The 12,491-nt window shown below is 51.9% G+C and overlaps 1 protein-coding gene across 1 annotated transcript in view; it reads right to left on the reverse strand.

Moving 5' to 3' along the window:
- LOC111184295 (fer-1-like protein 4) overlaps window positions 1-11,404 on the reverse strand; it is a 48,022-nt gene extending 36,618 nt beyond the window's left edge. The window contains 15 exon segments of the mRNA XM_089895430.1: window positions 5,402-5,502; window positions 5,657-5,950; window positions 6,037-6,220; window positions 6,338-6,497; window positions 6,749-6,833; window positions 6,914-6,976; window positions 7,264-7,395; window positions 7,513-7,573; window positions 8,109-8,267; window positions 8,544-8,585; window positions 8,755-8,846; window positions 10,226-10,325; window positions 10,423-10,511; window positions 10,868-10,923; window positions 11,204-11,404. Coding sequence (XP_089751556.1) covers window positions 5,402-5,502; window positions 5,657-5,950; window positions 6,037-6,220; window positions 6,338-6,497; window positions 6,749-6,833; window positions 6,914-6,976; window positions 7,264-7,395; window positions 7,513-7,573; window positions 8,109-8,267; window positions 8,544-8,585; window positions 8,755-8,846; window positions 10,226-10,325; window positions 10,423-10,511; window positions 10,868-10,923; window positions 11,204-11,282 — 1,697 coding nt within the window. The 5' untranslated portion in view covers window positions 11,283-11,404.
- Between the last annotated feature and the right edge of the window lie 1,087 nt (window positions 11,405-12,491).

Genomic DNA, 12,491 nt, shown 5'->3' on the forward strand with positions numbered 1-12,491 from the left:
TATATTCAAAATCTGACCACTTTCCCCCTTTTCCAGGACCACCCTAGTCCAAGCCACCATCACTTCTCGCCAGGATTATTCCAACACCCTCCTAGCTGTTCTCACCACGTCCACTCTTACCCTCTCTCCTACGGAATATTCTCAATATAGCATCCAGAATGAGCTTTTCAATGCTTTCCAGACCATTTCACTCCTCTCCAGAAGTTTCTCATCTCAGAGTTAAAAATAAAATTCCGGGTTTCCCTGGTGGCGCAGTGGTTGAGAGTCTGCCTGCTGATACAGGGGACACGGGTTCGTGTCACGGTCTGGGAAGATCCCACATGCCACGGAGCGGCTGGGCCCGTGAGCCATGGCCGCTGAGCCTGCGCGTCTGGAGCCTGTGCTCCGCAACGGGAGAGGCCACAACAGTGAGAGACCCGTGTACCGCAAAAAATAAAATAAAATTCCTTTTTTTAAAAAATTTATTTTATTTTTGGCTGCGTTGGGTCTTCATTGCTGCACGCGGGCTTTCTTTAGTTGCGGGGAGAGGGGATACTCTTCATTGCGGTGCGCGGGCTTCTCATTGCGGTGGCTTCTCTTGTTGCGGAGTACGGGCTCTAGGCGCACAGGTTTCAGTAGCAGCGGCACATGGGCTCAGTAGTTGTGGCTTGGGGGCTCTAGAGCGCAGGCTCAGTAGTTGTGGTGCATGGGCTTAGTTGCCCCGTGGCATGTGGGATCTTCCCAGACTAGGGCTTGAACACGTGTCCCCTACATTGGCAAGCGGATTCTTAACCACTGTGCCACCAGGGAACCCCCCAAATAAAATTCTTTAAATGGCCTAGAAGGCCCTACATGCTCTGTTTCTCTTTATCTCCCTGTCTTCACCAAATATTACTCTCCCCTCACACACAGCCCTACAGTCACACTGGCCTTTTTGCTGGTCCCTGAATACGCCAAGCCCGTTACTACCTCAGCACCTTTGTATTAGCTGCTCCCTCTGCTGGAATGTCAGGCCCCTAGATCTTTCCATGGCTCACTCTCCCCTTCTTCATTCAGGTCTTTGCTCAAATGTTATCTCTTCACAGACCTTCCCAGGTCATCCCCTCTAAACAGTCCCTGCTACTTTCTCCACCCTCATACTCTGCTTTATCCATCTCTCCAAATAGAATGTAAGGCATGGGGCTTCCCTGGTGATGCAGTGGTTAAGAATCTGCCTGCCAATGCAGGGGACACGGGTTCGAGTCCCAGTCTGGGAAGATCCCACATGCCGCAGAGCAACTAAGTCCATGTGCTACAACTACTGAGCATGCACTCTAGAGCCCATGAGCCACAACCACTGAGCCCATGAGCCTAGAGACCATGCTCCACAATAAGCCCACACACCGCAACAAAGAGTAGCCCCCACTCACCACAACTAAAGAAAGCCTGCGCACAGTAACAAAGACCCAATGCAGCCAAAAATAAAAATAAATAAATTTATTTTTAAAAATACATTTAAAAAAAAGAAAGTAAGGCATGGCGGGGACTTCATTTTGATTACCACTGTAAGCTCAGGGCCTGGCACCTAATAGATGCTCAAAAAATATTTGTCAGGTAAAGTAAAATGATTTTTGAAACATGATATTTTGGTCCCTTTTTGACCCCTAATGATGTCTTAACTTTTTATTATGGAAATTTTCAAAAATATATAAAATAAGTGACTCCAAGGATTTTTCACCTAATACTGCTCCCAGAGCTTATCCTTTTAACTTACTAATGCTCTTTGCTCCAAGACTTCTATTGGCAGAAATAATCTGACATAAAATAACACAAAATAAAACTGACAAGAGTCAAAACTGCACCTATTTAAATGTCAATTATACCTCAATTAAAAAAAAAACTGCACTTATTGGGACTTCCCTGGTAGTCCAGTGGTTAAGACTCTGTGCTCCCAATACAGAGGGCCCGGGTTTGATCCCTGGTCAGGGAACTAGATCTCTCATGCCGCAACTAAAGATCCCACATGCCACAACTAAAAAAAAAAAAAAAAAATCCTGCATGCCACAACGAAGATCTCACACGCGGCCACAAAGATCCTGCATGCCACAACTAAGACCCACCTCAGCCAGATATATAAATAAATAATAAATAAAAACTGCACTTATTAACATTTGCTATTGATTAAAAATTGACAGAAGAGGGGCTTTCCTGGTGGCGCAGTGGTTGAGAGTCCGCCTCTCAATGCAGGGGACACGGGTTCGTGCCCGGGTCCGGGAAGATCCCACATGCCTCGGAGCGGCTAGGCCCGTGAGCCATGGCTGCTGAGCCTGTGCGTCCGGAGCCGGTGCTCCGCAACGGGAGAGGCTGCAACAGTGAGAGGCCCGCGTACCGCAAAAAAACAAAAAAAAATGGACAGAAGAAAAAAAATCTTCTTGACAAGATTTAGATCCACAAAATTGGATTCAGGGAAATTAGATCCGGTAGAAATAATAGCACCCCCACACACACACACACACACAGATCACACTGGATAAAGCTATAAGAAGTGAAATACAGGGACTTCCTTGGCGGTCCAGTGGTTAAGACTCTGTGCTTGCACTGTAGGGGGCACGGGTTCAATCCCTGGTTGGGGAACTAAGATCCCACATGCCATGCAGCCAAAAGAGAAAAAAAAATTTTTAATAAATAATAATGCTGTTTTTTAAAAAAGATGAAATATGATTTGAACAGATCTTTCATTGAAAGTTCCCTGACAAAGAATAATTTTAGTAATAAAATAATTTCAGTAAAGTGAAAATGGAAAGAGTTTAATTGCACCTTATAGACAATCAAGCAAGGAATTAAATTGGATTAAAGTTTGTTGCTCTTTTGGAGACATAGAGAATGTAGACAGAGAAGAGAGCCTTACAATGAAGCCCTAAGACATACCCATATGAACATTTGGAACATTCAGAGGTAAAGAAGATAGAGAGCGAGCAAAAGAGATGAGAAGGAATGGCCAGGGAAGCCGAAGGAAAACCAAGGGTATGGAAATCAACACCAGAGTCTTTCAAGAAGGAGGGTGGGGTCAACTGTGTCCACTGATACTGAAAGGTTGAGTAAGATGAGGACAGAAAAGTGACCAACAACCAAGTCCTTGGCTGAGTCCTCCTCTTTGACCCTCCCTCTAAATGCTGGAGCTTGCCAGGTCCTTAGATTTGTTTGCTTGTTTGGGTTTTTTTTGGCCTCGCCGAGCAGCATGTGGACCAGGGATCGAATCCAGGCCCCCTGCCTTGGAAGTGCAGAATCTTAACCACTGGACCACCAAGGAAGGAAGTCCAGATTTTTCCTTTTTTTTTTTTTTTGTTCCCTAGGTGATCTTATCCAATCCCATCTACATATTAACACCCCGCAATTTTACATTTCTAGCCCTGAACTCTCCCCAGAGCTCAACTCCTATAGCTAACAGCCTGGCAGACATATCCATTTAGAAGTCTAACAGGCATATATCTCAAAGTTAACATGTCCAGGGACTTCCCTGGTGGCTCAGTGGTTAAGAATCCGCCTGTCAGTGCAGGGCACATGGGTTCGAGCCCTGGTCCGGGCAGATCCCACATGCCGCAGAAGAACTAAGCCCATGCACCACAACTACGGAGCCTGTGCTCTAGAGTCCGTGAGCCACAACTACTGAGCCTGAGTGCCACAACTACTGAAGCCCGCGTGCCTAGAGCCCGTGCTCTGCAGCAAGAGAAGCCACCCAATGAGAAGCCCGGGAACCGCAACAAAGAGTAGCCTCCGCTTGCCGCGACTAGAGAAAAGCCCGCACACAGCAACAAAGACCCAAGGCAGCCAAAAATAAAAATAAATTAAAAAAAAAAAAAGTTAACATGTCCAAAAAGGGGCTTCTGATATCCCCTCCACTCCCATCAGAACTTCTCCTTCTCTTGTTTTCCATAGCTCAGCAAATAGCACCATCTACATAGCTGTGCAAGTCAAAATCTTGGGAGTCATTCATGACTCTCCTCTGCACATTTTCCTCCTCCCCTAAGCCTATTCATTAGCCAGTCCTGAGGTGTCACTTCCAAAGTCTCAACTGCTCTTGAATTCATTCCCGTCACCCTGTATCCACTGCAACCACCCTAGGTTCATTTCATCGTTATTGGTCACCTGAATTATTACAATGCCCTCTATAGTACTCTCTCTGCTTCCTCTCATATCATCCCTCCCACACTGATCCTTTTTAAGGATAAATTAGAGCATATCCCTTCTCTTTTCAAAACCTTCAGTGGCTCCTCATTTCACTCAAAGAAGAAGCCAAGGCCGCTACAATGGCCTGTGTGACTCCCACATGCCTCTCCCCACTATCATCCTCCTTTCCCCCCACACCCTCCAGCCTCAGCTACTCTGTTCACTCTGCTGCACTCACACTGGTCCCTTGCTCTTCCTCAAACACACCAGGCATGCTTCACCTCAGGGCCTTTGCACATGCTGTCCTTGCTGCCTGGAACACCCTTACAGACATGGCTTTCTCCTTTATCTTCTTAATGTCAACATCACCATGGCCTCCCCTTGCCACCTTTTCTAAAATTGCAATGTCTCTCTGAAATACTTCCTTGCTTTATTTTCTCCCTAACACTATCCTTATCATACTTCTTATATTTCTGCCTTGTTGTTTACATGTTTATTATCTGTGTCTCCATTCAGCCTCCACCCCCACAAGAATGTAAGTTCCAGAAATCTTTGTGGACAAGAATGCTTATTCACTGTTATTCTTGTGCCTAAAACAGTGTCTGGCATAGTCAGTCTTATAAATATTAGTGAGTAAATGGATAAACAACCCTTTTGAGAAGAGGATCAGAAAAACACTGAAGTACCTGGAGCAGGTTATGGAATCCAGGGCAGTGAAGGTCAAAGATGGAAGTGACTAGAACAAATATATGTGGTTACAGTAATGACCTGGTAACTAGGGACCAGTTGATGCTGCAGGAGAGAAAGTGGACAATTGCAGAGCTAATTCTTCCAGTAGGTGAGAGGAGATGAAATCAGGATCACAGCTGTGGCTTTGGGAGGAGGTCACCTCCTCTGCTGTAGCAGGAAAAGAAGGAGAGCAGATGGTTGCAGAAGCTGGCAAGGCAGTAGACTGGATGGAGGAAGGTGAGGCTTCTATTTTCTCCATGAAGTAGGAAAGGAAGTCATTAGCTGGAAGGAGTGTGGTGGAACAGAGCAGGGGAATCTGAGGAGAGGGGGAAATGCATAAGCCTATAGGAGCTCGGCAAAGGGAGTTTATTGGAGGGGAGTGGCCTAACCCCCAATAATTTCTATCAAGTTCCCTCAACAATCATCTCCTCATTCTTCTGTACAGTGCTGAGCAAACGCAGTTTCCAGAGCCCTTGGGTCCAGACAGCCATCATGAGTTTCCCTCACCCTGGAGTTGGCAGCAAGGAGGGGGAGGTTCTCAGCTCACCTGCTCCCAGCCACCAGCTCTTCCAGTGCCTGCTTCAGCCGTGTGCAGGTCCCGCAAGTGGGGCTGCGCTGCAGACTCTCAACCTCCTGCAGCCCCGGGTCCTGCGGCACCAGGTGAGAAGGTCAGACTCCGACCTCTTTTACACCACACCCTCATCCCGAGGCCCCGCCCACTCACAACTGCACCTCTTGGCCCCACCCTTTGACTCCAACTTGTTCTCTGTTCAGTTTTTCAAGCCCTCTGCTGGCTCCGCACCTTTCTAAGCGGAGCTAGGTCGCGAGCATGGGGTTTGCAGTCGGGGGCGGGACCCAGGGCAGAGAGGGCCCAGGCAGAGGCTGCACGCGTTGGCCAGATGCGCTCACCCGCCCCGCCCGGATGCGAGATCTGCCTCAGGTCCAGCAAGTGCGTGGCGAGGGCCACATCGACCAGGGGCGCGTCGTCCCGTAGCTGCAGACGAAGGCGGCGCATCGGCGGCGGCAAGAGCTCCACGAAGCTCAGCTGCTCGTTCCACTCGGGCGCCGTCGCCTCGCCGCGCAACGACGTCTTGCCCTGAGCGCGGCGGCGAAGACAGGCGGAGAGGGGTCAGCGCGGATCAGGGCCTAGGCCTCCGCCGAGTGAGGACGAGAGGGACTTACCTGCTGCCCCAGGAAAGACACCCGCACATAGGGGTCCATGAGGACGCGCTGGTCGTGCAGGGCGCAGGCCAGGCTGCCCAGCAGGCCGGGGCGCAGCGCCGGAAGCCCCTCGGCGCGGTACACACGCACTCGCAGCCGCGCCCACGGCCTCTCCGCTGCCACCCGACGCGGCAGCAGTAGGTTCCTAAGGGAGCCGGGCGCTGAGGGTCCCAGAAGCCCGAGGCTCGGCCCCTCCCCGTCTCCGCATCCCGGACGCCAACGCCCCGTCCTAGTCTCCCCTCCCCATCTCACCCCAGCTCACTTCTCGATGTCCGAACTGTGGCCAGGGCCCGGGGGTGGCAGCGGAGGGGCCAGGTCCCCGCGCGCCCTCACGGACAAAGTGACCTTGACGAAACCTTTGGTCCCGGCGCGTGTATCCCGGGAGTCGTGCAGAGAAGCCCATTTCTGATAGAAGTGGCCATATGGGGACGGAGGAGCAGACCAGGGGTCAGGGGAGACCGGTGGGATGCGCAGGGTGGTCGTGGGGCTGCGATCTGAGTGCTGGACAACGGCCGGGGTTCAAGTCCAGCTCAGGAAGGAGGAGCGGCAGTGCGTGGAGGTCAGACGTCGGAAGAGATTGCTGTCTCACAAGTTAGTACACTGGGCTTAGGGCCCAGAGGTTCAGCTTCCCTTGTCCGTGCAGAGGAGTCTCAGTGAGGGGAGGGTTCAGTACCTGGCTGGTCGAAGATAATGCCCAGGTCCATCCTGAAGGTGCCTATCCGGGTGGCCATAAAGGGGAGGGTCTACGAATGGAAAGCCTGGGGAAAGGTGGCGTTAGTCCTGGAGCTTCGGCATCTCCCCTTCTCTGACGGAAACCTCTCACCCCTACCCGCCTCACCGTGATCTCCAGCAGCAAGTCCTGGAGGTGAAGCCGGGTCTCATGAAATTCAAACAAGAAGTACTGGGTTGAAATGGGGAAGCGAGAGAAGTGAGAGAAGGTTATACGTGAAGGGTTCGCGCCAGGTGGTCCCTGCCTCTGGCAAAGAGAACGCTCTCCTTCCCCACCCTTCCTCACCACCACCGCCCGCAACTCGGAGACCACACCTCTTTGCACCCTTTCCCGCAAAGAGACCTTAGCTTCAGGCCCGCCAATAAGCTCGCTTCCACCTAGGCTACGCCCCCTCCACACAGTTCTTATCCTGGGTCCCGCCCATTCCCTCAGGCTCCCCCTTCCTTGGTTGCACCCACTTCGTTGAAGAAGGGGCAATTTGTCCCGCGCTGCGTGGCGGTCACTCGGCGTTGCTCCCCAACGCGCACGGCCACATAGGGATTAATGTTGACTCCCACCAGCTTCCGGGCCTCGGGCACCGTGACCCCCACCTAAAGGATGGGGAAGGAGGAGAAAAGGAAGCTAAGCCTGCCTCGGTACGAGGGAAGAACGGGTGTGGAGGGCGGGTGGTATTCCCCAAGGGTTCAGGCCTGGAGGGGGAGCGGTACCTGGAAGTCCTGGGCCCTGGATACCTGGAAGGGATCCCCGCGGGCCAGGCCCCGAGCTCGGCTGCGGAGAGGCTTACAGTCAGCTCTCACTTCACTTCCTCCCCTCCACCCCGCCGTCCACACACACACCCTTGCTTGGCGCTGGCGATAAGATCTCTCCCTCTGAAGATTCTGAGTCCTTCTAGCCTTATCTTGCCTCCATCTCAGTCCTATACTCAGAATTTGACTCATTCCTGGAGCCCTAAAACCATGCATTCATTCAACAAAGATCGAATGAGCACCTTCTATGTACCAACACTGTTCTAGGCACTGGAACACTGCAGTGAACAAAGGAGGCAACATTCCTTGCCCTCAACAGGATTTCATCACTTTCATGGGTTCCAGAGGCCATGTGTGAGCCAGTGTAACTGTGTGTGAATGTAGCTGTGTCTATGCCTAGGAATGAATGACCCTTGACCCCAGGATATCCACTCCCCCACCCATACCCTGAGACCATGTGTTTGTGAGGGTGGACAGGCACAGGCCTGCATGTATGAGCGAGTGAGGTTGACACACTGCTAGGCTATGGGAGCAGGTGCTCAGTGGGTACAAGTTACCTCTTGAGGGGGCTGAACGCGACGCCAGAAAGCTCCACATCAGGCTTGTCATCCAGCTCCAGCTCCAGCTTGTTGTCCTCATCGCCCTGCTGACCTACTCCTCAAGCTAGCCTGCGGCCCAATGCCACTGCCCACCGCTCCAGCCGGGCCTCCCCAGGCCTCACAGGAAAGGCCGTCAAGGAACATGTCTTGGACTTATCACCCATCTCTGGGCACCCATCTCTGACTTCCCTGACTCTAGGACCCACCCCTGCCCCTTGGTCTGACCCCTAACCTGGGAAACCTCTAGTTCCAGAATTGACCCCTGATTCTAAGACTGACTTCTCACCCTGGAATTGGTCCAGTACTGATCCCAGACCCAGGGACTGACCCCACATCACTGGCTCCCAATCCCAAGACTGACCCTGTAATCCCAGGTCATCCCCACATACTTACTCCAGCTCCTGGAAGCCCACATTGGGAATGATCAGCTCTGAGCTGGGAGAAGGAGAAATGACAGGAGAGGGCCATGCCTGACTACAGAGCTACAACCTGGGCAGCACGGGTCCAAGGGTCACCATATCCAGCAGATCCACAGTGGAATTGGGTACCACTTCTCTCTTACCAAGGCCTGCCTGGGCCTTGGTTAGGTGGGTGGGAGAGTTACCTGTCCCGAATGGGTGCTCCAAAGTCCTCTTCTGCCCAGGCTCCAGTTTCACCCTCTGGGGGCTGGTACTTCAGGTCAAGTTCCACCTGGACCTAGAACCAGATACACAGTAGGCCTTGGGCCCCTCAAACTACCCTGATGCTAAGAAAAGCCCAAAGACAATGCCTTTTACTCCACCTATAAACAGAAACCCTCCTGGCCTGCATCTCTGATGACTTGTGGTCCCTCTATGATCATTAATAATAGTGAGTACTCATAAGCTATCAACGCTTTCCCTGGTGGCGCAGTGGTTGAGACCTCGCCTGCCGATGCAGGGGACACGGGTTCGTGCCCCAGTCCGGGAAGATCCCACGTGCCGCGAAGCGGCTGGGCCCGTGAGCCATGGCCGCTGAGCCTGCGCGTCTGGAGCCTGTGCTCCACAACGGGAGAGGCCCACGTACCACAAAAAAAAAACACAAAAACAAAACATAAGCTATCAAGAGCTTACCTGATGCAAGTAACCTCTTTAAGGGGGCCAACACAATTCCAAAATTCTCTCACCGCTCTTGGAAATCCATTAGTGTGGCCTTCACAGCTCTGCGTGATCTGGCCCCTGCCAACATTTCCAGTCCCAACCCTTATGGGGTCTGCTCCTGCCCTGCACCCTGGTCATGCCCTCTCAGGGCGCTGGGCTTTTGCATATGCTGGTTCTTCCGCCTGCAACATTCTCTCCTCCCACTTATTTATCACCTATCGTATCCTTCAATTCCAAGCTCAAACATTACTTCCTCAGGGAACCTTTTCTGAACCCCAAATAGGTCACATCCCTCTGTTATACATTCTCCCAGCCCCCTACCAGCTCTTTTGTAACACCAATCGGTGTCAATTTTACATTTATTTGTGTGAATATTTGTTTAATGTTTGCCTCTCTCTTCAGATACGGAGCTCTAAGAGGGCAAGTCCTTATCTGGTTTTGTTCACCACTCAATCGTCATTGCTCAGCACTGCACTTGGCTTATAATCAGAGCTCAGCGAATGACAACAGACTGAATGAAAAGCTGGACATTTTGTACAACTCCACATAAGGTAAGTGAGGAAACAACCTAGAGAAGCGGAATAACTTGTCCAAGTTCTCAGCTGGGAAGTGGTGGACTTGAGATTTGAACCCAGGTTCATTTCTACCAGGCTGTACTGCCCCTCCATGAAACACCAGGAAAATCCAGCCAGGTTCATCTTTGTCCCCTACAGCAGCTGCGCCTGGTACAGGGTCAGGGAGCAGCACGGAGCTCCTTATCTTCCCTTGCCACACAACTCTGGCCCTCAGAGCTGAACCCGAATCTTGGCCTAGGGGCTGTAATGAAAGGCGCCCTGGCTCAGGGGTCTTGTTACCACTCCTGTCTGGGTCTGGGTTTTCCCCCCGGAGAAACGGAACCCTCTATCTAGAGGGACACTCAGGCTTGGGGGTGGCAGGCTGGGGGCTGACGGAACTCACTGGGGACACGCGCAGATTCTCATCCACTAGGGCCTCCTGAAGCACCAAGTGCCCTGCAGTCTGTAGCTGCTGCAGGGATATCACCAGCGTCCCCAGAGACCTGGGGGTGTGGCATGAAGCAGAAGAATGACCCAGGAGAATGGTCGCAAGCTACCCCCTACCCCTACTTGCATCCTTGGCTCCCCAGGCCTGCTCACCTGGGGCTGAACACAAGGCTGCAGTTGACCACCTGTACAGACAGTCACTCCCCAGCCAGTGGAGCCTCATAGTGTGGCCAACGGAACAGCTGGGAATTGGAGGAACCTTGTGACACCCAATGCTGGGCTGACACTGACCCCTAATCCAGAGTCTGAAATAGGAGCCAACCCTAAAAACTGAGAGCTAACTCTATGACTGATCTCCTAAACCTGGAACCAACCCTCCCAAACTAGGGCTGATCTGGGGCTAACTACCAATCAAGAACTAATCCCCCCCAGTCTTGATTCTGACTTGCCCAAACTGAGTCTAACCTCTTTAGCCGGAAATCAACCCCACCTCCTGAGACTATACCTCCCAAAGCCAGGAATAAACCTCCCAAACCAAGGATGGACTCATATGGGGCACAGATCAGCTTCTCCCCATCCAGAATCCAACCCCACTGACCTCACCGATATCTGCTTCTTGACCACAGTGAATTCTCCTTGTTTTCTGGATAAAATCTGCTCAGAATTGAATCTAGTCATTTATCAGCTCCTCCCCACGCACACAAAAAAATCATCCCTCCATTCACTCTTGGTCCAGGGTCTAATCCCCCTGGACTCACCCTTAAAGAGACATAGAAGATAGGGAGGGAGGGAAGCAGAGAGCTGGAGACATTGGACTTGGGGAGAAAGGGGACAGGCTGTAGAGATGCCTAGGGATGGGGTGGGGGGCCTGGGGAATGGAGGAACTGGAGCTCTCCAGTTCCAAAAATTCTCAGAGCACCCCTGCAAACCTCACCTCGAAAGCTGAGCCTCACCTGTAGGTCATGGGTGCCCGGCAGCCCTGTCAGTCACCGCACACACACCATCAGAGCCATTGTCCCAGGGCCAATGGCTCTGCCTCTGCCTGATTGCCCTCCTGCCCGCTTGCCCTCCTGCCCACCTGCCCACCCACCTGAATCGCCTCTGACTCACTGGACTCACCCAGCAGGTTCAGCAATCCCTGCCCTTTAGTCAAACACAAAATCAGCAGGCCTGGGGGTCACGGGTAGGGAGGAAGTGGGAAGACAGAGAGATAGGGGTAAGGTCCCTGTGGTCAGCTCAGTCCTCCCTGTCTGCACCAGCTTCAGCCTCCTTCCTGCCTCCTTGTAGGGTGGGAGCTGCGACAGGGTGGGGATGGAGGCAAGGGGAGAGGGCCAGACCCCAGGCTGGTCTCTGCTAGCCTGTGAGGACTCAAGGACATGGGACCTCATGTTGTTCCTTGTTCACTTCACTGTCCTCAGGGTCTGGCACATTGCAAACCCTCAAAACACGGCCCGAATAGATGTATTAATAAATGAATCCCCTAGCTCCCAGCATTAGCATGGAAGCAGTCAACACATTTATTGAATTAATGAGTGACTGAATGTGTGTCCCTAGCTTGTACATAGCAGATGTTCAAAACATTTCTTAACCAAAAGCTAGAGGTCCTTCACTTGGGGTTTACTGGTGGTTTACTGGTGAGTACTGAACTCCAGGGCAGGATTTTGGAATTCTAATCTTTGGTCTCAGGAAAATCCTTTCCCCTCTCTGGACCTATTTGCCTAGCTGTGTAATATGCACAGGATGAACTGCACTGCTTTTCAAAGTATGGTCCCTAATCAGGATCACACATGTGGTTGTTAAAAATGCACATTTTGGGCTTCCCTGGTGGCACAGTGGTTAAGAATCCACCTGCCAATGCAGGGGACGTGGGTTCGAGCCCTGGTCTGGGAAGATCCCACATGCCGCAGAGCAACTAAGCCCGTGCGCCACAACTACTGAACCTGTGCTCTAGAGCCCGTGAGCCACAACTACTGAGCCCACGTGCCACAACTAATGAAGCCCGTGTGCCTAGAGCTCGTGCTCCGCAACGAGAGAAGCCACCACAATGAGAGGCCTGCGCACCGCAATGAAGAGTAGCCCCCGCTCGCTGCAACTAGAAAAAAGAAAGCCCGCATGCAGCAACAAAGACCCAACGCAGCCAAAAATAAATAATTAATTAATTTTTAAAAAAATGCACATTCTGGGACTTCCCTCGTGGTCCAGTGGTAAAGAATCCACCTTAC

This window comes from Delphinapterus leucas, chromosome 15, assembly GCF_059928025.1.
Source record: "Delphinapterus leucas isolate spDelLeu-1000000601 "Yukka" chromosome 15, BTC_Dleu_Yukka2, whole genome shotgun sequence".
In the NCBI taxonomy this organism is placed as follows: Eukaryota; Metazoa; Chordata; class Mammalia; order Artiodactyla; family Monodontidae; genus Delphinapterus; species Delphinapterus leucas.